This window comes from Capricornis sumatraensis, chromosome 11 (genome assembly GCF_032405125.1).
Source record: "Capricornis sumatraensis isolate serow.1 chromosome 11, serow.2, whole genome shotgun sequence".
NCBI lineage: Eukaryota > Metazoa > Chordata > Mammalia > Artiodactyla > Bovidae > Capricornis > Capricornis sumatraensis.
The window spans coordinates 78,989,925-79,016,759 of NC_091079.1; the positions used below are offsets into that span (position 1 = coordinate 78,989,925).

Here is a 26,835-nt window from a genome sequence, read left to right on the forward strand (position 1 = left end):
CACCATCCTCAGGGATTTTGGAGACCTGAGATCATGTTAATTATTTGTACTTTTGCTAAGGCATGGATTTGAAGATACTGTGCATCTGCTGTGCAAAAGCCAGTCACTTAGCAGATGAGCAGCGTTAATTAACAGACCCATATGGGACTTCCCTGATGGCACAGTGGTAAAGAATCTACTGCCAATAAAAGAGACACAGTTTTGATCCCTGGGTCGGGAAGAGAGAAAAATGGCAACCCACTCCAGTATTCTTGCCTGGGAAATCCCATGGACAAAGGAGCCTGGCTGGCTGCAGTTCATGCGGTCGCAAGAGTCGGATATGACTTAGCAACTAAACAACAACAAACAGATTGAAGCAAGTTAGGGGGTGATTTAATCTTAAGCTGCAGTGATAGAAATATAATATCCAGAACATAGTCCATCAAACTCTTTACTCCTCCCTTAAACATAATCTGAATATTAGGTTTATTTCTGGATGTCACCCTTGACAGAGGACACCAAGACTGGAATACTCTCAGAAGATGTGTTATACTAAAAACTGTATCAAGGCTGATAGAAATGACTTATAAAATTGTGAACTTCAAGGCCAGTTTATCTTTGCTCTGGTGCTAATTCCTGCATTTCTTCTGTTTCCAGCAAGAATCACAGTAAACTTCAAAAATTCCTAGTTTTTCCCATTCTGGAAATAGAAATAGTAGCTTGCTTAGCATTTTATTCATCTAGAGTGCTTAACTTTAGAAAATGTGAGTAACGTATCAATCGTTTTTATACCCTTCCAGGAAAAAATTGCCCTTTCACAGCCTTTTTAAAAAGGTATAGAAGGTAGAATCTTCTGTATTCATTTTATCTTGTGCTTTGCCAGCAAAATTCAAAATTATTCTTGCCCTTAGAAATTTTAGGATAAAACTAGTTAGGTAGTTCCATTAAGAGTACTCTCCTGATCTTATATTCATATTGTACTGTAACCCTGTTAGAACTAAGAAGACTGTATTTTTAAAAAATTTTCTTTCTGTATTTTTCCACATTTTGTACCTATTTTAACTCTTTAAAATGTATTGTATTTTACTGCCATGTAGCCCCTGATTATTGTTTGTTTGTTCTGGACACCGTTGTCACTGTTGAGTCGCTAAGTCTTTTGCGATCCCATGGACTATAGCCTGCCAGGCTCCTCTGTCCATGAGATTTCCCAGGCAAGAAGACTGGAGTGGGTTGCCATTCCCTTCAGGGGATCTTCCCAACCCAGGGTTCAAACCTGGGTCTCCCATATTGCAGGCAGATTCTTTATCACTGAGTCACCTGGGAAGCCCTGGACAGTAGTGACTTTTAAGAAGCCAAGAAGTTATTGCCTTGAATAGAGCTAATGACCAAGTGAATATTTTGGTCCTTGAAAAAATCATTAAGAATTACAGGAATAAGTTTATTGCTGTATCCATTCTTAAGTATCTGCTCTAATGTAGAGGAATGAATATCCAGTTATTATTCATTCTGGATTTAGGATATCCTGGGTATAGGAGTTCCTGCTTTCATAAATATGTGTGATTCCCAAGTCTAAGGGTAATGAGAGGGTATCCTAAGTGTGAGTGATAGATTAATATAAAGTTTTCTGTTTATGCTGATTCTTACATTTTAAATGATAATTAAAAGCTTTCCCATGTTAGACTAGTAAACATTGCTATTAGAGTGCTAGTAATTATTTCCCTAAAGGGAAAAGGTCAGTTTGCCGACCTCTGGAAAAAATTAGAATGAAATATGAAGTAATTCTAAGGGGTGCTACTTGCATCCAACCTGTCTCCTTCTAGCTCAGTCCATCCTCAGAATGTTGACTCTTCTGACAGTTTCATTACGACAGAGCTCAGGTATTAAAGGAGTCTGGACAACAAAGGTCAAAAAAATCAAGGTTTTAAGTGTGTGCAACAAACCCAGTCAAGTTGCAGAAGTGGACTTTGAAACCGAGTTTCCTCCTGACCAGGGCTTCTGTGTTCCCTGTTGAGTTGCAAAGCTGAGCTGTGTCCTCCCAGGGGGCATCCTGCCAAAGGGCCATCTTGTACTTACATGTCACTCATCTTGCAGATTCTGACACTCAACGGGGTACGTGCCCTGTGTTCTCAGCAATCCATGGTCTTCATGTTCGACATGCTTGCTTTCTAAACTCTGCCTGTTTGTCCAATATGAAGAATCTATAAGAACACAACCACTTTCCATTAGTCATCCAGCCTTCTCTGGTTTCCTCTTCTCTACTTCTCTTTCCTTTGAAATACCTCCCTCAGCCTTCACTGCCTACCCTTACTGCTTCTATTCTGCCCCATATCCTAATCAGCTTACCTGGAGTTAATGTATATATGTACATACTATTATTAAAAGAACTTCTAGAATCGTGTTTAATTCCAAAGAGACTAGGAAGCAGTTTTGTCCTGCCGGCAGTCCCTGTATAGATTCGTAGCCAATAGGAATCAGTCTTTAGAAACTTTAAGTATACCCTCTTTATCTGTGCTATCATAGATTCTGTACCTTTTTCTCCATGTAAATATAGGACCAAGACATATTTTTTTACCAAATGAGACCACTTTTATCTTTATTGAAATTCTATTGAGGCCCCTTCCCCCTCATCCCCTGGTAATATTTCCAGGTGTCATAGGGAGCTCCCTAGTAGGCAGTAGTGTGTCCTGGCAACCAAAAATTCCCCATGCTGCTACTAATACCTGGTGCAGCAAAATAAATAAATATTTAAAAAGAAAAGAGTGCCACTCTATATCCTACTGCCTGGACATTTAATTTTTTGTGACTTTAGGAAAATTACTTAATTTCTCTGTACCTCCATTTTATAGTCATTGGTTAAATAGAGCTAATAATAGTAATAATTAAATGTGAAAAGACATGAGAAAAAGAAGTACCTGATGGGCAGTAACATCATCATTAGCCAGGGGACCTACAGACCTGACCACACACTCCTCACTTGGAATATATTCACAGATCTTGAATTTATGAACCATAAGCTTCTGATTAGTGACAAAAATCTCATCTTTAGCACTTTTCACCATACTGTAACTTTTCAAATTGGTGCCCTTCTTTTCAGTTAACAGTGGACCAGCTGGCATGTGGTTTCCAGGCTAATCCTCTAACTGTACACTTTATTCTCCATGTCTTCCATGTTTTGCATGATTCACTTATTACCCTCAGGATCATTCGTAGGTTCATCACACATGACCGTTCAACAATCACCGTTTGCTTGTGAATTTTTTTACTTTGGAGGTGGTATTTTTTTAAGTTCATTTGTTTCCATTGGAATCAAACCCTTTTTATTTGTATTTTCAACACGTGGGATTGCTTTTGTATTCAACAGCCATAATGAAGTTAATATTTATGGAGCACTCTATGCACTGAAAAAATGAGACGGCCAAATGATAGTGAGCACCATTGACTATAAATACTTTGAAACAGAGTGAGCATGCTTTTGTTTTATACTGCAACTTGATCAAGTAAAATTTTACAAGTAGAAGAGTTTCTGTACTTGCTTTTTAGCTGATCTCTTTGCTACACCAGTTTGCCTTCCCCCAGGTTGTATACAGCAAGGTAATGTTTACACAGTATTTGTATCATATCACTTCTTTTAGCAGTAGCATACCTTGCCTTAGCTAGTATCTATAGAATTGAGTCACTAAATTCTTCTAATTTGAAATGTGCTCTTTACTCTGATTCTTCTCACTTCTGTTCAGTGAAAGAAACCCTTCGTTAACAAGACAAACTTGACTTACATAAGGCCCCAAAGTGGGCCTTTGTTTCTGTTTAATAATACCCTATGCCTTATGACACATTGTTTATAAATACACACTATGTCATGTGGGACTGTATTGTCTTGTACGCAAGGTCTTCCCAGGTGGCTCAGTGGTAAAGAATCCGCCTGCCAATGCAGGAAAAGTGGGTTCGATCCCTGGGTCGAGAAGATCCCCTGGAGAAGGAAATGGCAGTGCACTCCAGTGTTCTTGCCTGGGAAATCCCATGGACAAAGGAGCCTGGCAGGCTACAGTTCATGAGGTCTCAAAGAATTGAACAGGACTGAGCAACTGAACAGAAATAAGTCTTATATGCTCTCATAACTATTTATATGTTTCTTAGATTCAGTTAATAAGCATAATTCATTTTTACAAAGCTTCAATGTCCATGAGAACATTAATTTTCTTCATGTTCTTTTGTGCTTTTAGTATGTATCTCGTGTACTTAAGGTGGCCAGTAAGCACAGCTGATTTTTACTTGCATTTCAGCTTTGTGATTTGTTAAAACTAAAGGCACAAAGATTTCATATCACCTTTAGTCACAAAGCGCCAAAAACCCTTGTCAGTTTTGAAAAGAAACCCCATTCTTTATCTGTGGAACAGGAAATTATACTTTTTCCCTTGTAAGTAGAACTGTAAGTTTCTTTCCATGTCTCTTTTTTTCAGGTCTTAAAATCCATAAAATATTTTGAAATCGTCCTCTTCTCTCCCATGTGGCCTCTAAAATAGAGGTTGTTTGTACAGTTTCTGTTCTTTAGATGGTTACTTTAAAGATAATAGGTATGGTGAACAAATCTAATTTTGAAATCATAGTTACCAGCTTTTTCTGTGGGATTATTGAACTAGTATCAGAATAAGCATGAAGAAGTCTTGAGTGTCTCAGTTAGTTTTGCCCTGTTTTCTCAACTCTACAGTGAGAGCTTTGTATTTTAAACCTGAAAATTATCAAAATTTTAGTAAGAATGCCATCAAAGAATCTCTACCTATTTACTTTTCAGTTAATTCTCCTTTTCTTAATTGAGAACATATATGATCAATTAAAAAGTGTATTCTTTAATTTAGCCTTTAATGCCTTTTAACCACTAGCATTGTAATAATACTATTTTCTTTTTTCATTCCAAATGTCCAAATGGAATAGGCTTTAGGGGAGCTAATCAGATAACCAGAGGCTTCCCTGGTGGCTCAGATGGTAGAGTCTGCCTGTGATGCAGGACCTGGGTTCGATCCCTGGAGAAGAAAATTGCAACGCACTCCAGTATTCTTGCCTGGAAAATCCCATGAACGGGGGACCCTGGCAGGCTACAGTCCTTGGGATCACAAAGAGTTGGACATGATTAGCAGCTAACACTTACGCTAATCACTGCATTCTATGAAGAAGACGCTCTCAGAGTTGAAAGTTGCTAACTTTTGAATGAACATTTAGAACTCTTAATTTGGCAGCTTCTATTTCTGAGTTATGGGAAACCTATCAAAAGTAGAGATATATATTATCATCACCCAAAATACTTGAATATTTGTTTATATCTGAAGATGCTGACTTAAGTAAATTAAATAGATTTTTTTAAGATATTTCTGTTCTGAGAACAAAAAATTGATACTGATCATTCAGTTCAGTTCAGTCGCTCAGTCGCATCCGACTCTTAGCAACCCTATGAATAGCAGCACACCAGGCCTCCCTGTCCATCATCAACTCCCAGAGTTCACTCAGACTCATGTCCATCGAGTCAGTGATGCCATCCAGCCATCTCATTGTCGTCCCCTTCTCCTCCTGCCCCCAGTTGCTCCCAGCATCAGGGTCTTTTCAAATGAGTCAGCTCTTCACATCAGGTGGCCAAAGTATTGGCCTTCCAGTGAACACCCAGGACTGATTTCCTTTAGGATGGACTGGTTGGATCTCCTTGCAGTCCAAAGGACTCGCGAGAGTCCTGTCCAACATCGCAGTTAAAAAGCATCAATTCTTCGGTGCTCAGCTTTCGTCACATCCAACTCTCTCATCCATACATGACCACTGGAAAAACCATAGCCTTGACTAGACAGACTTTTGTTGGCAAAGTAATGTCTCTGCTTTTTAATATGCTATCTAGGTTGGTCATAACTTTCCTTCCATGGAGCAAGTGTCTTTTAATTTCATGGCTGCAGTCACCAACTGCAGTGATTTTGGAGCCCAAAAAAATAAAGTCTGACACTGTTTCCCCTGTTTCCCCATCTATTTGCCATGAAGTGATGGGACCAGATGCCATAATCTTTGTTTTCTGAATGTTGAGCTTTAAGCCAACTTTTTCACTCTCCTCTTTCACTTTCATCAAGAGGCTTTTTAGTTCCTCTTCACTTTCTGCATATGGGTGGTGTCATCTGCATATCTGAAGTTATTGATATTTCTTCCGGCAATCTTGATTCCAGTTTGTGCTTCTTCCAGCCCAGTGTCTCTCATGATGTACTCTGCATAGAAGTTAAATAAGCACGGTGACATTATGCAGCCTTGACATACTCCTTTTCCTATTTGAAACCAATCTGTTGTTCCCTGTCCAGTTCTAACTGTTGCTTCCTGACCTGCATATAGCTTTCTCAAGAGGCAGGTCAGGTGGTCTGGTATTCCCATCTCTTTCAGAATTTTCCACAGTTTATTGTGATCTACACAGTCAAAGGCTTTGGCATAGTCAATAAAGCAGAAATAGATGTTTTTCTGGAACTCTCTTGCTTTTTCCATGATCCAGCGGATGTTGGCAATTTGATCTCTGGTTCCTCTGCCTTTTCTAAAACCAGCTTGAACATCTGGAAGTTCATGGTTCATGTATTGCTGAAGCCTGGCTTGGAGAATTTTGAGCATTACTTTACTAGCATGTGAGATGAGTGCAATGTGTGGTAGTTTGAGCATTCTTTGGCGTTGCCTTTCTTTGGGACTAGAATGAAAATTGAGCTTTTCCAGTCCTGTGGCCACTGCTGAGTTTTCCAAATGTGCTGGCCTATTGAGTGCAGCACTTTCACAGCATCATCTTTCAGGATTTGAAATAGCTCAACTGGAATACCATCACCTCCACTAATTTTTTTCGTAGTGATGGTTTCTAAGGCCCACTTGACTTCACATTCCAGGATGTCTGGCTCTAGGTGATTAATATCTTCTGCTTCTGTTAAGTCCATACCATTTCTGTCCTTTATCGAGCCCATCTTTGCATGAAATGTTCCCTTGGTATCTCTAATTTTCTGGAAGAGATCTCTAGTCTTTCCCATTCTGTTCCTTTCCTCTATTTCTTTGCGTTGATCGCTGAAGAAGGCTTTCTTATCTCTCCTTGCTATTCTTTGGAACTGTGCATTCGGATGCCTATATCTTTCCTTTTCTTCTTTGCTTTTCACTTCTCTTCTTTTCACAGCTATTTGTAAGGCCTCCTCAGACAGCCATTTTACTTTTTTGCATTTCCTTTCCTTGGGGATGGTCTTAATCCCTGTCTCCTGTACAATGTCATGAACCTCCGTCCATAGTTAATCAGGCAGTCTTGTCTATCAGATCTAGTCCCTTAAATCTATTTCTCACTTCCACTGTATAATCATAAGGGATTTGATTTAGGTCATACCTGAATGGTCTAGTGGCTTTCCCTACTTTCTTCAATTTGAGTCTGAATTTGGCAATAAAGAGTTCATGATCTGAGCCACAGTCAGCTCCTGGTCTTGTTTTTGCTGGCTGTATAGAGCTTCTCCATCTTTGGCTGCAAATAATACAATCAATCTGATTTTGGTGTTGACCATCTGGTGATGTCCATGTGTAGAGTCTTCTCTTGTGTTGTTGGGAGAGGGTGTTTGCTATGACCAGTGCGTTCTCTTGGCAAAACTCTATTAACCTTTGCCCTGTTTCATTCTGTATTCCAAGGCCAAATTTGTCTGTTACTCCGGATGTTTCTTGACTTCCTACTTGCATTCCAGTCCCCTATAATGAAAAGGACATCTCTTTTGGGTGTTAGTTCTAAAAGGTCTTGTAGGTCTTCATAGAACTGTTCAACTTCAGCTTCTTCAGTGTTACTGGTCTGGGCATAGGCTTGGATTACCGTGATATTGAATGGTTTGCCTTGGAAACAAACAGAGATCATTCTGTCGTTTTTGAGATTGCATCCAAGTACTGCATTTTGGACTCTTTTGTTATATTAAGAGATATATTAAGAAAGCAAAATGAACAAAGACTAAAATATAGTCATTCTTGCCCAAATGCCATGTGTGTGTTCCTGGAAAATCTCATATTCTGTGAAACTGAACACTAAACTAAGAGGGCTTATGAGAAAGATAGTTTTGGTACAGATTGCTTACAACTATGTAACTCTATTAAGTACTGTCCTAGCAAATAAAATGTTGATCCAAATGCCAGGACAGATATCTCCTGATGGTTACACCTAGACTTGGTCCATACTTTGCAGCCACATACTCTGAAGTTCAGACTTTCTCCTTGAAGATACATGCTTCTTCTAATGGAGACCAGTTTAATCAAAACTAAAAACATATTTCAGAGATACCCTTCATCAGTTAACATGTTCTGTTTTATTTTGGTAGTGGGGAAGGGTGTTCACATCTCCATCTATACTTGCAGCCTCCTAAGACAGCTTAATACAGAGGAAAGTCTAGCAGTTCTTTAAAATAATAAAAGTAAGCACTTCTTGCAATAAAAAGTTACTTCCTAGGGGCTTTCTCCTGCTCCTGATTACTTCACATTATTCACATGCTGGGAATAAGATCTTTCACAACTTTGCATTATACTGATGAGATATCTCTGTTTGCCAGTTATATATAAACTAACTCTATTGAAGAAATAATCAGAGAATAGCTAAAATAACTGTATAAACAATAGAGATGATATGGGTAGAAAAAATGGAAGTAAAAGAAGATTAGGTTTGGTACATTGTAGATTGGAATGTATAGTAAAAAATCTAGAAAGACGTTTAAACTAGCAGAACCATGTACAAATTTTGTTTAAAACAAACAAAAATTTATTCCCTAAAGCAACGTTTTGTGAGTGTATATCCCAACTCATGTCAGATATCCAGTTAGTTATGGCATAATTTTACATTCTTTCCAGAACATGATAGTGCCCAGCATATATTAAATGAATAATCACTGCCCTCTTTCACATTTAGCCTGGCCACTGCCTTAATAATCATCTCAGTATGGCATTCCAGGCATTACTGCCGACCAGTCTGCTTTGGTCTATCATGTGATGTTATGTATCAACAGGTTGCTGTAATCCAAACAGTGGGCTAATCTCCTTACCAGAATAGTTGTATTTATTTCTTGCAGCACTGTTATGTGGTAGGTAGTGTTTTAATCCCCGTTAACAAGTGAGAAAGTAGATGCTAAAGTATTATCAAATCGATTGCGATAGTAAGTCACCTCAAATCTTTTATGTAAAAGGGTAAAATATAAAATGAACAATAGTATAAAAATAGCAAAATAAGAAAACAGTGAGATTACAGTTGATGGTAGATACTTAAACTGACATGATAAGTTGGGAATGAGAAGTCATTATAAGATACTGAAAAATAATGGAAAAGTAGGAGACTCTGAAAGCCAGTTGGAAGACTGGGACAGATATATAGGAGACAAAGCAGGCCTTTTAAGAGGTGATGAAGGCAGCCTCAGGTTGTGACTTTGAGATTTCTAGTTTTAGTTGCTGTGAGTTTTATTTCCTACACTTAAGAAATCACTGAGATTGCCTGTGATATTCTTAAAGTAAGTCTACTTTTTACTTGAATTAGGTGAAATGACAATTGTTTTCCCCAAATACGATATCTATGATAAAAACAATTCAGAATTTCAAATAAAGAGAAGGGTTTGAGAAACACAGTTCTGATGATATTGAATTTGTAATGTCCAATGGACCTTGATTATGCAGAGTCTTTGGGTTAGAGATTTTTTAACTCGTCAACTATAGGTCGTAAGTGGAGATGTAGGCATGAATGAGATCTCCCATAGAAAGAGAGAAGAGCATAAAACTTGGGAATGAACCATGACATCAGTATATCAGGAGCTGGCTGAGGAAGAAGGATCCAGTCTGAGAACAGTCCCAGAAGAGTCTGAATTAGGGGAACTAAAAGAGTGATGTCAGCAAAGTCAAGGTAGTACGGGACCAAGAGGAAAAAGATCACTGTCAGGTGGCCTAAAGAGATCAAGTACCATGGAGAGTGAGGGGACATTTGATTTGATGGTGGCCTTTGCTTGCTAACACAGTTATGATGGGGTTAAGGTAAGAATATGAAAATGTCATCTCAGTGGGTCAAAGAGACAATGCAAAGTGATGTAACAAAAAAATTTTACCAATGCATCCTGGTAAGTATCAGAAATATAGTAGAAATATATTATGATGAAAGAGGGGCATGATTTAGGACTGAAATAGGCCTTAGATATTATTCAAACAGCAACTGCTTATTTTACCACATGAGGAAACCAAGTCTTTAAAAGGTATGGTAGTTTATATTATGGCAGAGCCCATAGTGGCAGATAGGACAGATGGCACTTTAGTCTTCTGATTCCAAACCTACCAATATATATAGGCAAACTCTAAGCTCAAAAGGGAGGGGAATTTTCTTTTGATTTCTAATGTTTGTCATATTCTTTGAGCATTTAAATGTGTTCTTCTTCATATATAGAAAGGGATGAATTGTGGTTGTGCTAGAGTATATTAATCTACATGTCCAGTGTATTATATGTATAAAGATGTTGGTAAAAAGCCACTGGGTGAATCTAAAACAAAATGCCAGACTCAGTCATGTTGCAAAATTTAATCAAAATATATATTCATAGCCAATTAAGAGAGAAAATTTAATTTTTGATCAGGTAGAATCATTAAATAATGTTATAGAAGTATTAAGTGAATTAGAATGTTAAATACTGAATACTGAAATAACTGCTCTTATTTATGAATGGAAGGTCTATCCTTTGTCAGTTGTATGAAAATAAAATATTCACAGCAGTATTTTTGAGCATCCATGCCAGGTATGAGAGCACCACCTATGGGTTTCTCAGGTATTTGAGGGGAAACTTTTTAAGCATAATCTAACAAAAATGCAATGAAATTCTTTCCTGTTTTGCTCTACAACTAGTCTCTCCAGCTAGTTGTTTAAAGGTTATTTGCTTTAAAGGTTAGGAGTTATTTGCTTTATCATAGGTTATTCCCACCTGGTTTTTGGTTGTGTCCCAGGACTGTTATATCAGCTGATAAGTATTTGAGTACATACATGCCATTACAGTGTTATAATTGTAAGTTAAACACAGTTTAACGTAAAATTGTATTATTCTCTTTAACGTAAATGAATCTTTTAATGAAAATGAACAGTTTACAATATCCTGGGGGAGACATGATAATAGTTTTTGCTAGTTCGTTTGTATGTTTGTATCTTCATGAACTTAAAGATTTGTTCAATATACTGCTACAAAATGCTTTGGCAAGAAAGTGAAGAAAGGAAAAAGGGCTTATAAATGACTTACAGCATCTTTTCATTAATTGCTGAGATGATAACTCATTAGAACAAGGATGGAAACAAAATTCTGGCACTTCAGTATTCAGTCATTTCAGTTCAGTTGCTCAGTCATGTCCAGCTGTTTGTGACCCCATGGATTGCAGCACGCCAGGCTTTGCTGTCCATCACCAACTCCCAGAATTTGCTCCAACTCAACGTCCATTGAGTCGGTGATGCCATCCACCCGTATCTCATTCTCTGTCGTCCCCTTCTCCTCCGACCTTCGATCTTTCCCAGCATCAGGGTCTTTTCCAAGGAGTCAGTTCTTCACATCAAGTGGCCAAAGTATTGGAGTTTCAGCATCAGTCCTTCCGATGAATATTTTGGACTGATTTCCTTTAGGATGGACTAGTTGGATCTCCTTGCAGTCCAAGGGACTCTCAAGAGTTCTGTACAACACCACAGTTAAAAAGCATCAATTCTTCAGCACTCAGCTTTCTTTATAGTCCAACTCTCACAATCCATACATGACTACTGAAAAAACCATCGCTTTGACTAGATGGACCTTTGTTGGCAAAGTAATGTCTCTGCTTTTTAATATGCTATCTAGGTTGGTCATAACTTTCCTTCCAAGGAGCAAGCATCTTTTAATTTCATGGCTGCAGTCACCATCTGTGGTGATTTAGGAGCCCCCAAAAATAAAGTCTGTCACTGTTTCCCCCATCTGTTTGCCATGAAGTGATCGGACCGGATGCCATGATCTTAGTTTTCTGAATGTTGAGTTTAAAGCCTACTTTTTCATTCTCCTCTTTCACTTTCATCAAGAGGGCTTTTAGTTCCTCTTCACTTTCTGCCGTAAGGGTGGTGTCATCTGCACATCTGAGGTTATTGATATTTCTCCAGGCAATCTTGATTCCAGCTTGTGCTTCTTCCAGCCCAGCTTTTCTCATGATGTACTCTGCATATAAGTTAAATAAGCAGGGTGACAATATACAGCCTTGACGTACTCCTTTTCCTATTTGGAACCAGTCTGTTGTTCCATGTCCAATTCTAACTGTTGCTTCTTCATCTGCACACAGATTTCTCAGGAGGCAGGTCAGGTGGTCTGGTATTCCCATCTCTTTCAGAATTTTCCACAGTTTGTTGTGATCCACACAGTCAAAGGCTTTAGCATAGTCAATGCAGCAGAAGTAGATGTTTTTCTGGAACTCTCTTGCTTTTTTGATGATCCAGTGGATGTTGGCAATTTGATCTCTGGTTCCTCTGCTATTTCTAAATCCAGCTTGAACATCAGGAAGTTCACGGTTCACGTATTGCTGAAACCTGGCTTGAAGAATTTTGAGCATTACTTTCCTCACATGTGAGATGAGTGCAGTTGTGCAGTAGTTTGAACATTCTTTGGCATTGCCTTTCTTTGGATTGGAATGAAAACTGAGCTCTTCCAGTCCTGTGGCCACTGCTGAGTTTTCCAAATTTTCTGGCATATTGAGTACAGCACTTTCACATCATCATCTTTTAGGATTTGAAATAGCTCAACTGGAATTCCATGACCTCCACTAGCTTTGTTTGCAGTGATGCTTCCTAAGGCCCACTTGACTTCACATTCCAGGATGTCTGGCCCTAGGTGAATGATCACACCATCGTGATGATATGGGTCGTGAATATCTTTTCTGTATAATTCTGTGTATTCTTACCACCTCTTCTTAATATCTTCTGCTTCTGTTAGGTCTGTACCATTTCTGCCATTTATTGTGCCCGTCTTTGCATAAAATGTTCCCCTTGGTGTCTTTAATTTTCTTGAAGAGATCAGTAGTCTTTTCCATTCTGTTGTTTTCCTCTATTTCATTGCATTGTTCACTGAGGAAGGCTTTCTTATCTTTCCTCGCTATTCTTTGGAACTCTGCATTCAAATGGGTATACCTTTCCTTTTTGCCTTTGCCTTTCACTTCTCTTCTTTTCTCAGCTGTTTGTAAGGCCTCCTCAGACAACCATTTTGCCTTTTTGAGTTTCTTTTTCTTGGGGATGATCTTGATCATTGCCTCCTGTACAGTGTCATGAACCTTCGTCCATAGTTCTTCAGGCAGTCTGTCTATCAGATGTAATCCTTTAAATCTATTTCTCACTTTCAGTGTATAATCATAAAGGATTTGATTTAGGTCACACCTGAATGGTCTAGTGGTTTTCCCTGTTGCTGCTGCTGCTGAGTTGCTTCAGTCGTGTCCGACTCTGCATAACCCCATAGGTGGCAGCCCACCAGGCTCCTCCGGCCCTGGGATTCTCCAGGCAAGAACACTGGAGTGGGTTGCCATTTCCTTCTCCAGTGCATGAAAGTGAAAAGTGAAAGTGAAGTCGCTCAGTCATATCCGACTTGGAGCGACCCCATGGACTGCAGTCTGCCAGGCTCCTCCATCCATGGGATTTTCCAGGCAAGAGTACTGGAGTAGGGTGCCATTCAGTTTAGTCTGAATTTGGCAATAAGGAGTTCATGATCTGAGCCACAGTCAGCTCCCAGTTTTGTTTTTGCCGACTGTATAGAGCTTCTCCATCTTTGGCTGCAAAGAATATAATCAGTCTGATTTTGGTATTGACCATCTGGTGATGTCCATGTTTAGAATCTTTTCTTGTTGTTGGAAGGTGTTTGCTATGACCAGTGTGTTCTCTTGGAAAAACTCTTATAGCCTTTGCCCTGCTTCATTTTGTACTCCAAAGCCAAATTTGCCTGTCACTCCAGGTATCTCTTGACTTCCTGCTTTTGCATTCTAGTCTCCTATTATGAAAAGGACATCTTTTTTGGGTGTTAGTTCTAGAAGGTCTTGTAGGTCTTCATAGAACCGTTCAACTTCAGCTTCTTCAGCATTACTGGTTGGGGCATAGACTTGGATTACTGTGATATTGAATGGTTTGTCTTGCTTTAATACTTTAGTGTTAATAAGCCCCAAATAGAATCACATTTGGATAAATATAGTCTTTTTGTAAAATATCAAAGGATTTTTTTGGTAAGGGGAAAGCAAAAACAAGTGGAAACTTTGTGTGTGGGCAATAAGATGTATGCTAGACTCAATGTATTATATACCTATATTTTCATGCCATGAATCTCTGTGTTTGAAAAGTGATTAAAAACAAGATCCCTTTGGCAGTATACCCTAATTTCAAACTAGATGCATTTTAGGCATGAACCTGCAGAGGTTTAAAACCTTGATTGCATGTTTTCTGCAGGGAATGGCTAATTCTATTGAAATAAGTATTGACTCTGAGCAATATAGTTTGCCATATGTTGACCATTATGGATAAAAACTTTGCAAAATTACTTCCTAGCAAGCATACTTAGCCTAAATTGAACAGACTATAACCTCTATTACATAGACACAACAAAAAATGGTCATTTTGGCAGCTACTTTCCCCACTTGTAATTTCCTCCTTTTTATCTGCTCTTACTTTAAAAATTAGATAGTCTGGTCTGTCAGAGTTGTATCAAATAAGAGATTCCAAGATTTTAAGTTTTATTGAAGGTTTAAACATTCATTGCATTTTTTTTTTTTTTTTTTTTTTTAGCCTGTGACTCTTGAGGGAGACTAAATTCTGGGATTATTAGCTGAATTCTGGATTGCTAAAATGTGGACTGTGAGAGTTCAAGATAATGAAGGGAGAATCAGTTCAGTTCAGTCTCTCAGTCATGTCCAGTACTTTGCGACCCTGTGGATTGCAGCACGCCAGGCTTCCTTATCCATCATTAACTCCTGGGGCTTGCTCAAACTCATGTCCCTCACATCGGTGATGCCATCCAAGCATCTCATCCTCTGTCGTCCCCTTCTCTCCTGCCTTCAGTCTTTGCCAGCATCAGGGTCTTTTCCAAGGAGTCAGTGTTTCGCATCAGGTGGCCAGAGTATTGGAGTTTCAACTTCAGCATCAGTCCTTCCAATGACTATTCAACTGATTTCCTTTAGGATGGACTGGTTGGATCCCCTTGCAGTCCAAGGGACCCTCAAGAGTCTTCTCCAACACCACAGTTCAAAAGCATCAATTCTTAGGCACTCAGCTTTCTTTATAGTCCAACTCTCAACAATCCATACATGGCTACTGGAGAAACCATAGCCTTGACTAGATGGACCTTTGTTGGCAAAGTAATGTCTCTGCTTTTGAATATGCTGTCTAGGTTGGTCAAAACTTTTCTTCCCAGAAATAAGCATCTTTCAATTTCATGGCTGCTACCATCTGCGGTGATTTTGGAGCCCCCCCAAAATAAAATTTGTCACTGTTTCCATTGTTTCCCCATCTATTTGCCATGAAGTGATGGGACTTGATGCCATGATCTTAGTTTTCTAAATGTTGAGTTTTAAGCCAACTTTTTCACTCTCCTCTTTCACTTTCATCAGGAGGCTCTTTAGTTCTTCGCTTTCTTCCGTAAGTGTGGTGTCATCTGCCTGTCTGTGGTTATTGATATTTCTCCCAGCAATCTTAATTCCAGTTTGTTTTTCATCCAGCCCAGCATTTTGTATGATGTACTCTGCATATAAGTTAAATAAGCAGGGTGACAGTATAATGCAGGCAAAGTGCTGGTAGTAGTTTGAATTTATCCTGTTTCTTCTAAGATATTTAGATATCTAACCACATAATGATAACTTTAATCACTGACTGTTTCAAGCCTTTATTTTTAAAATTATTTAGGAATCATTTATGACTTTATAGTAAGGTTTGGAAGTGTTCCTGAAAGAACTTGAATTAAAGAAACATTTGAAGTAATGTTTTGCTGCTTTTATCTAACCATCTACCCACTTCTTAACAACTCAGCATCTTACTGTTGTGTTTATATGTGCTTTCCTTTAATTATTTTGTTCAGAAGACTATATGATTTTTTTTAAGTATCCAAAAAGTAGTTCAGTAAAGTTGATTTTTAGGTAGTTATAATAAATAAATTTAAAAGGTGCATCTTGGGAAAAAGATAGATGGATAGATGTACCAGTTGATCTCCATGGCTAAAGCTAGCATTCTTGACTCTTAAATTGTATTCAGAGATCCAAGTTGAAAACTTCCACACCTCCCCAAGACTTTATACTTAATTAGGATAAGATAATTTGACTAAAAGGAAAGAAAACAATCTAATTAGAATAATGAAAGTTTTTAAGGTTGGCCATACCATATTTATTGTATATGATTTGACATCTGACATGTTTCTTTTTAATAAGTACTGATTTACTTAATGCTTTATATAAAATACAACAGTTTTCTAAGATTGCTTTGATTATCTTCCAGCCTGTGGAGAAACTCCAGAACAGATTCGAGCACCGAGTGGGATAATCACGAGCCCAGGCTGGCCTTCCGAATATCCTGCCAGAATCAACTGTAGCTGGTTCATAAGGGCAAACCCAGGGGAAATCATTACTATAAGGTAATTCTGATACCTCCTTGTATTATTGTATGATATTTTATTACAAAATATAAATCCACTTTCCAAGTATCATCACTCAACATGCAGTAGTATAAAAAGATGATTTTTAGACAATAAATTGTATTTATCATTACTGTCTTGAGGGGAGGAATAACGGCCCATTTCCCCCCTTCTATTAGGGCATATGTTTTGAATATTTTCTAATGGTGATAATGAATTTGTGCTGAGCCATCCATATTCTTCTAGGCAGTTTTTTAACAAAAGCCACACATCTGCAGAATAGTTCATTAGAATCAAGAGTGTAATCTTTGGCAATGAGACAAATAAACAGACTTACTAATTCACTTGGAGATCTAGCCCATAATCTTGGTCTTGAAAGTAGAGTCCTCTACCTTAATGAATTAAAACATAATTGTAGACTATGCCTGTGTATATGTTATATGTGTATAAAACTTGAAGTAAGCTGATGATGGATAAATACTGTGTCTAGAAAAAGCTCATTTTTCATAACAGTGAGACGATACATCATTTGTTAAGAATAAAAAATGAAATATAATCCTAGGGAAAATAACCGTAAACTTAGAATCCTAAGAATAAATAAGATATAAATAAGGAAGATTAAGAGTATTTTAAAGACATTTAAAATTGTAGAGAAAAACTATGGGAAATAAGATACTAAGGAGGAAATACCCAGTAGAACCAGTTATTGCTTGCTTAAGGAAATTATATTGGGGTTATTAGAGGAAAAAAATTGCCTGAAGGGGAGAAAAAAGTGTACCTAAACAGAGAACTATAACACAATTAAGAATGCCATTTCTATCACGAGATATTACAAAGGCATCCTTGACATTCTTTCATTATTTACATTTTTATGGATAAGAATCTCTGAGCGTTAGATTTAAAAGAGACCTCGTAGATCATAGACACATATCCCTTCATTTTTACATTTTCAAAAAAGTGGGATTCTAAATTAAGCCTATGTTTGAACGTTTCCATCTTCCTTTTTTATATTTATTAACTGATGAGAGGACCAGTCACTTGAGGAACACAGTTGTTGTCTGTCCCCTTTTTTCTGTGGAAGCCATAAAACAGCCACATATGGTATGTTTTCCTTTGGTTCCTCTCTGCCCTGAGCCGTATCTTCTGGAACACTGAAGCCTGAGCATCTGTGGAAGCAGTACCACTCCTCTGTGAGAAGTACGATTCCCTTGCCTGATGCATGGGTGGGATGTGCCATGAAAGTTATTACCCTTCTGTAACTGTACCAACATTGGAATCTGAACAATATGTCTGTTTTCTGCTACTTCCAATATGACTTAAGTACAAATGTGTTTCCAAAGCAACATTTTACCATAGGGATTCCAAATATTTTTTAAACATGAAACTAGCATTTTTAGAGATTTTTCTTCTTTTAACCTAAAATTTCAACCCCAAATTAAATTTTCAACCTACCAGCTCAGTTATGTAAAACTTGGCAATTCTTGCCAGCACAGAGGAGATGACATGGAATACTGCCATCTGGTTCTGATCATGTGTTGGATCCTTGAGATGTCACAAAGCTACACTAAAAATCAAGCACATTATTGAAATGCAGAGTATTAGAGGTGAGCCCAACACAGCTAAAGGAAGATTTCCTAAATTCTGAACCGAGTTAACAAATTTGCATTTACGTAGCCAGTCTCATAAAATAAGAGAGTAATTTTAGTAATTGTCCTAGTTCTTACTGAAACCATTATCATGGTAATAACAAACTTTTAAAAGATGACATACTGACATAATATGCAAAGAAAGTCAAGTTTCACTTGGGAATATTGGTGTAATATCTCTAAAAAATTGTTCAAAAGAAATTTATACCATGATCAAATGCAGTTCATTTAAACACACAAATTAGTCAATATTAGGAAACATTAAATTCATTTACCATATTAAGTCAGAGAAAAGGTGTATGATTATCTAGACACAGGTTTTAAAACTTTTTGGTAAAATGAAAATCAACGTGCATTCCTGAGTTTAAAATAATTACAATATAGATAAACTAAAATTAGATGCTATAAACAAATAATACTTAGAACTCTCCTTGTAAAACTGGTTAAACTATTTAACCAGTTTATAAGCATTTTTATCCTTTCCCTGGAAATCTGCTAAAATTCACAAAGGCCACCTTATCCTCTGTCTACCTTATCCTCTGTTCACCTTATCCACAGAGGATTGGATTCTGGTTCCCTGCTGGAAGCCAAGGACTAGGGTCAGGATATTTTGCTTAAGAAAGGAGGCTGAAGAAGACTTCTACTAACCGCTGCTTGAACTCTCATGGAGCTGAGACCTTAGAAAGATAGGATGACATACCATAATAAATGGGAATTTTACTAAGTCCGTTACTGATTCTGTGACACGATTGTAACACTGCTCTGAACTGCCACGTTCGGGCTGGTTTTAGAAAGGAGGCCTAAATGGAGGAAGTTACAGAGCAGACGCTGTGGGGCAATATAGGGAGAAAAAAATAAAAAACAGCACCAAAAATCCTCCTCAGAAGCTTGCAACCCCAAAATTTCTAGAATGTATGAAAAAATTTAATATTAACCAGAACAGCCAACAAAATCAAACTGTTAGTCACTCAGTCGTGTCCGACTCTTTGTGACCCTATGGACTACAGCCTGCCAGGCTCCTCTGAGGTCCATGAAATTCTCCAGGCAAGAATACTGGAGTGGGTAGCCATTCCCTTCTCACAGGGATTGAACCTGCGTCTCCTGCATTGCTGGCAGATTCTTTGCCTTCTCAGCCACCAGGGAAGCAAGTTGGAACACAGATTTACTACAGACGTTATGCAATTTAATATACTGGATTTTTTTTCTTAACCTTCTTTATGTCATGAGCACTTTGGTAGTTTGGTGAAACCTATAAATCCATTCCCAGAATATTTTTAAATGTATAGAATAAAACACATAGCATTACAAAGAAACCAGTTATTCCTGAAACACAGCTATCAGATATTTTTACAAATACATATATATTTATTAACAATTAGTGAGCAAGCCATGCTTTTAACAGTTACTAGAATTTCAAAGTGGTTTTGAGTGTAAGTAGTTACTCTAGATATCTACTAAAACTGAAATGTAATATGAAATTTTCTATGATTTCTACTGGTGACAGTGTGAGAAGCATTATCAAAACTATTCATAGTATGTTTATTTTCATAAGTGAAGCAATGTTAATGAAATGTTAAATTTCAGTTACAGATGGGTGAAAATAAAATTGTTGATTTTTCTACTGAATTTGAGAATTTGAAAGGGGATTAGAAACACTGAATACTTGTAGCTGGATTTTATTAGACCAAAGTGTCCCTGGTGGCTCAGTGGTAAAGAATCCACCTACCAATGCAGGAGACGTGGGTTTGATCCCTGGATCAGAAAGATCCTCTGGAGAAGGGACTGGCAACCTGTTCCAGTATTCTTGCCTGGGAAATCCCATGGACAGAGAAGCCTGGCAGACTATAGTCCATGGAGTTGTAAAAGAATGGGACATGACTTAGCAGCTAAACAACAACAACAAAGACCAAAGCAGAGGGAAAGAAATTTTTTTTAAAAAACCTATTAATATAGGAGAATACAGGAAAAGAGGGAAGTGAGAAAACCCTATCCCCAACCCAAGTAGAATTTTAAAAAAAATCTCACTTAGCATTTAGAAGATAGACTATCCAGTCAGGTTTATTGGTCAGTTAACTGGTATGATCCTTCTCTGATGGGCTTTAGGAACATACCTAAAAGAGTACCAAAACAGAAAATCTAAATAATGAAGGTAGGAAAAGATAAGCTATGAAATACTGATCAGAAGAGAGCTAGTGTAGGAGGGTTAATCAATTGTAATTGACTTCAAAACAAAATATTAATAACAAATGGAAGATATAATCGTGGTTAGATGTTCTGTACCTAATAACGCAGCCTGAAACCAAGCAAAAGCAAACTGTAGGGAATTACCAAGCAAATCTGACCAAGTTTTACTAGTCCACAATTACAGTGGAAGTTTGTAAACATTTATCTGAATTTAAACAGGAAAACAGTAAGTAAAAATAGAGAAATTTTGATATTAATCCAGTAGACACATATATCACGTATATGTGTGATTTTTATACCTATCTCAGTGGATAGAGAATGCACATTCCTTTTAATGACATGTACAACATTTATTTTAAAATTGGTTATACATTAAATAACAAAAGAATTCTCAGTGTATTTCCAGACTGCATCATTCAGGTTGTGTTCTCTGACCGTAACACAATTAAATTGGAAAACAACAATTAGAAAGCCCATATGTTCAGAAACATATTCCTAAATAACAACTGCACCAAAGATGGAAGGCCCAGTGGAACTCAAAATATTTTTAAATAGCCGTAATGAAAATATTAGGTATTAAAACTGTTGAACTACATTGAAACAGCAGTTAGTGAAAAATTTACAACTTTAATGCATTGATTTAAAAATAAATGCATGGAAAGTAAAGTGGAAAATATATTAGCTCAGCATTTTCTCAAGAGTTAGAATAAAAACTACAGGGTAATCTTTATTTACCAGAAAATAACTAAACAGAAAAAATGAATTAAAATTAAACAGAAAAAAATCTTTATCAGAAATAATTAAACAGAAAAAAAAACTGGTTTTCTGAAAAACTGAGGAAAATAAACAAAGACAGATCTCAAGGCAAGAGTGAAGGAAAAAAAGATATAGAAATAAGAGCAAAAATGTCTATAGTTATAAATACAACAATAGAGATTTTAAAAGTCACAAAGGAATATCGTGAATGGTTTATATTGATACTTCCATAAATTAGATGAAGTGAATCATTTTCTGAATGTGTGTTACCAAATTGATTCAAGAAGAATTAGAAAACTAACTAATGCAGTACCATTAAATAAATTAAATCAACAGTCAAAATAAGATTCTACACCCAGATAATTTTACAGGCAATGCCAAATGAATAGAGAAAGAAGTGTTCTTAACTTGATAAAAGGTATCTGTTCAAAAATTTTAAAAATCAAACAATATTGAAGTTAATTTAACACAAAGGACCAAAACAGGGTTACATACTATCACTGCTTGTACTTGAACCCTCAATCAATACAACACTCCAACAAATAGAAATTAGTGATATTAAAAAAAAATGAAAAGGAAGACGTAAAATTCTTATTTGCCAGTATTACACTTATCTACAAAGAAAACCCAAACAAATTTAAAGACCATAGATACAAAAATTTAAACAGTTGTATGAAAGTACTATGTAAAGTTTTGCCGTGATAAATTTTACTTTTAAGGGCAAATGACTTCTAAGAAAATTTAAATTATCAAAATTGACTTATTGAAAGTTTAGGAAAAGCTGATTAAACCAAAAAGCATGAAGAAATGGAAAATATCTACCCTAAATCATCTGTACTGTGAAGAAGCACAAGGCGCAGATTTGTAAACAATCTGTTACATAAACTATTACAAAGCATAAAAAAAGAAGACTGAAAACTGTTTCTACTTATAAATGTGTTTTAAGCACCCTAAATGAATATTGGAAAACCAAATCCTCATAGTGTATACATGAAGAGACAACTACTGATTATTTCTTTTGTTCTGGATCAGGTCCCTGATTTCATGAATCTTAAACATTATAGTTGATTAAAAGTTGGGAATTCCCTGATGGCTTAGTGGTTAGAATTCCAGGCTTTCCTTGCCATGACCCAGGTTCAATCCGTGGTCAGGGAACTGAGATTCCACAAGCCAGCATAAACATTCAGTTCAGTTCAGTTCAGTTCAGTCGCTCAGTCGTGTCCAACTCTTTGCGACCTCATGAATCGCAGCATGCCAGGCCTCCCTGTCCATCACCAACTCCCGGAGTTCACTCAGACTCACATCCATCGAGTCAGTGATGCCATCCAGCCATCTCATCCTCTGTCGTCCCCTTCTCCTCCTGCCCCCAATCCCTCCCAGCATCAGAGTCTTTTCCAATGAGTCAACTCTTCAGATGAGGTGGCCACAAGTACTGGAGTTTCAGCTTTAGCATCATTCCTTCCAAAGAAATCCCAGGGCTGATCTCCTTCAGAATAGATTGGTTGGATCTCCTTGCAGTCCAAGGACTCTCAAGATAGGGGTACATATATCTTTTCTAATTAATGTTTTGTTTTCTTCCATAAATATCTAGGAGTGGAATTGCTAGATCATATGGTAGTTCTATTTTTAGTTTTCTGAGAAATCTCCATACTGTTTTCCATGTGGTTCCACCAACAGTGCACAAAGGTGGTTCCCTTTCTTCCACATCCTGAGCACCACGGCTTTGACAGATGTGAGGCTATATCTCATTGTGGTTTTGTGTTGCATTTCCCTGATGATTAGAAATGTTGAGCATCTTTTCATATGCCTGTTGGCCATCTGTATGTCTCCTTTGGAAAAATGTCTGTTCAGATGCTCTGCCAACCCACTTTAATTAGGTTGTTTTTTTGATACTGAGTTGTATGAGTTCTTTGTGTATTTTGGATAATTAACCCCTTACTGGACATGTCATTTGCAAATATCTTCTCCCATTCAGCACAGCCACTGTGGAAAACAGCACATAAGTTCCTCAAAAACTGAAAAATAGAACTGCCACACGACCTTGCAGTTCCACTCTTCATACCCAAAGAAAATGAAAAAAAATTTTGAAAAGATAAATGCATCCCAGTGTTCATAGCAGCATTGTTTATTGTAGCCAAGACATGAAATACAGATAAATGGATAAAAATTATGTGGGGGAGGGAGGTGTGTATGGTGGTGGAATATTTCTCAGCCATAAAAAAGAATGAAATTTTGCCATTTCCAACAGTGTGGATAGACCTACAAGGATATTATGTTTAGTGAAATAAGTCAGAAAGAGAAAGACAAATACTGTACATTTTTAGTTTATGTGGAATCTGAAAAATAAAACACATTAGTGAATATAACAAAACAGAAACAGACTCACAAATACAGAGAACAAACTAGTGGTTACCAGTGGAGAGGGATAAGATAAGTGGAGGACTGTTGAGGTACAAACTACTATGTATAAGATTAAAAAGTTATAAGGATGTAATGTACAGCACACAAGAATATAGCCAATATGTAGTAATAATTTTATATGGAGGATAAGCTATAAAAATATCAAGTTACTGTGTTGTATCCCTGAAACTAATATAATGTTGTAAGTCAACCATACTTCAAAAAAAATCTGTCTCATTAACAGATACCATTAAGAAAGTGAAAAAGCAACCCATGGATAGAGAAAATATTAGCAATACACATATCTAATAAAGTGCTTGGATCCAGAATGTACAAAGAATTTTTATAGCTCAAATTTTTTTAAAAGGACAGGAGACTTGAACAGACACTTCAAAGAAGATATAAGAATGTCCAATAAGCACATGAAAAGATGTTCAACATCATTGGTCTTCAGGAAATGCACACAAAACAACCACAAGAGATGCCATTTCATGCCCAGTAATGGCTGAAATTCAAAATACTTTTAGCACCAACTAAATTTAGCATCAAATTTAGCACCACAGGGAGCACCAACTACTGGAGAGTATGGGTGTGAGTGGTTGGACGTATATATCTTGTGTAACCTACATGCCTCAAAAAGATACGTTTAAAAATGAAAGTGATAGTTGATCAGTTATATCCAACTCTTCATGACGCCATGGACTGTAGCCCGCCAGGCTCCTCCATCCATGGAATTCTCCAGGTAAGAATACTGGAGTGAGTAGCCATTACCTTCTCTAGGGAATCTTCCCAACCCAGGGATCGAAACTGAGTCTCCTGCATTGCAGGCAGATTGTTTACCGTCCAAGCCACCAGGGAAGCCCCACATGTTTATAAAGAGCTCTTGAATACATTTCAGTGTACGAAGGATATAACAGTGCGATTCACAGGAAAAGAAATAGAAATATCTAATAAACATAGGAAAAGTGTTTCAATCTCAGTAAATAAGGAAATGGAGACCAGAACAATGATAAATTTATTTTATGCAGCTAATTGGCAACAAATCGTTGGAAATAAAATGTTTCCTTTTGCCGGAGTTGTAGAGTATAAGATACTTGTTCACACACATTCAGTGGAATTGTGAGTTGGTATAAACATTCTCTCAGTGCCACCATCAACTTTAAAGTGGAATTGCATGCTTGGATCTAACAATTCTACTTCTAGAAAAAGCTGTCCTACAGAAATACTTGCTTATGTGTGTATGGAGAGAACATGTATGTGAATTCCTTAAAGCATTGTTCATAATAGTGAAAAACTGGAAGCAGTCAAAATGTCAGCCTTTGTTCTAGTTACTCAGAATATTTAAAGAGGAAATAGCCTGGTGTAATAATCCTCGGATAATTAACTTTATCATCACTTGGCTTTAAGGCAAAGGCAAGGAATCTCACTTTTTGGCTAATTTTTTATGTGCTGCTTCTTTGACTGTTTTGTCCTTTGCGTACATGCTCAGTTCCTCAGCCATGTCTGACTTTTTGTGACCACGTGGACTATAGCCCATCAGGCTCCTCTGTCCATTCTTCCCAGGCAAGAATACTGGAATGGGTTGCCGTTTCCTCCTCCAGGGGATCTTCCCAATCCAGAAACAGAACCCACGTCTCTAGCATCTCCAACATTGGCAGGTGGATTCTTTACCACAGAGCCACTTGGGAAGTCCTTTCTGTCCTTTATTTGTGCCCATGTTTTACAAACTATAAGATAACATTTGGCTATAAATCATTTATGTAGAAAAGTATTCCCAAACTCAGGAACTTGTCACTGAAGTTTTTTTTTTGTTTGTTCATTTTTAACTTCTTTACTTGGCTCAGGTTTGTGCTATTTGCTCTCCTGAAAATGTAAGCTATAAACTTTTCATTATACAAGCAGATAAACCAGTCTAATCTAAGGGGACGCTGACTTCCTCTGTGTCCTTCAGTTCATTGAATTATGGAGTGGTGTTTCTGGTCCAGAGAACAGTTTAGAGTATTAGAAATTAGAAGTGGTCCTTTCTAAAAACATACAGGGAGAAGAAAAAGGTGCCGTGCCAACTATCTCCTGTTTTTTTTAGCATTATTTTGGAACTTTGTGTTACTTTTGAAGAAGTATTATTCTGGAATCTAGGAAAGGATATAAATATTAGGAACACAGAAGTATTATTGTTATTATTTTTTGATGAAACAGTTGTATACTAAGAAGAGCCAGGAGAATCAGTGAATATTTAGAGGCTTATAATAAAGTTCTCAGTTATTTTGATTTTTTTTTTGAAATTTTTTTTCCAAAATTTCCTTTCAACAGCCTTTTCTGACTTTTCATTTGTAGTTTTCAGGATTTTGATATTCAAGGGTCCAGAAGATGCAGTTTGGACTGGTTGACGATAGAAACATACAAGAATATTGAAAGCTACAGAGCCTGTGGTTCCACAATCCCACCGCCGTACATTTCTTCCCAAGACCACGTCTGGATCAGGTTCCATTCTGATGACAGTATTTCTAGAAAGGGTTTCAGGCTGGCATACTTTTCAGGTATGTTTTTATATAAGAAGAAAGGTTTGAAACAGAATTCTATCATATTAACTCCTCAGTCACTTCAGGACTTGCCTTCTAAACAACATCCATTTTATTGTGACTAAATACCAAGACAGCTGAGATTGAGGAATTCGAGGCAAAAGGTTCAGGTGCCCTAGAGTTAGGTCTCCAAAAGGCATTTTGTATAATCCTAATAAAACGGTTAATTTTACACACTAAAGTCAGTCTTTGTAAATACTTTGAATATATTTATTTTAAAAGGAACTCTTTTCCCCTCAGGGGTTCACCCGTATCCTGCATGATACTTCAGAATGTATTTTTGTGTGTGTTACCATTATCTTTATACCTTCAAAGAAAAGACACAATCAATTTTACTTTCATAGTTTGTAGTATCAGAAGTCTTCTTTTGCTAGTTCTTAAACTTTATCCAAATAGTGTGACCAGATCTTAAAAATATGAAGAACTCCGACATTAGAGTCCCGTAAATTTTTGCTGAAAATAATTTTATATTTTTCTGAAATTAACATGGTCACCTTTAGCAACATATGCTAATTTTTCTCTTTTTTATTAAAAGCACGTCTTTGTAATAATTACTTAGATTCTGAAGCATTTTCTGTCACCTATTTGCCAGTAAATAAGTTGCTGATGGAGAGGAAAGCCTTTGGCTGACATCATCAATGTGGACTGTAGGATGCTAATGTTTAGTTTTCTTTCCCTATC

General features: G+C 37.1%; 1 protein-coding gene across 2 annotated transcripts in view; it reads left to right on the top strand.

The window, feature by feature from the left end:
* The window catches only part of LRP12 (LDL receptor related protein 12), an 87,848-nt gene that overhangs the window by 51,731 nt on the left and 9,282 nt on the right, over positions 1-26,835 (top strand). For both annotated transcript variants that reach the window (XM_068983934.1, XM_068983935.1), the window contains 2 exons: positions 16,454-16,589; positions 25,910-26,112. In XM_068983934.1, the coding sequence (XP_068840035.1) occupies positions 16,454-16,589; positions 25,910-26,112 (339 nt within the window). The remainder of the gene's footprint in view (positions 1-16,453; positions 16,590-25,909; positions 26,113-26,835) is intronic.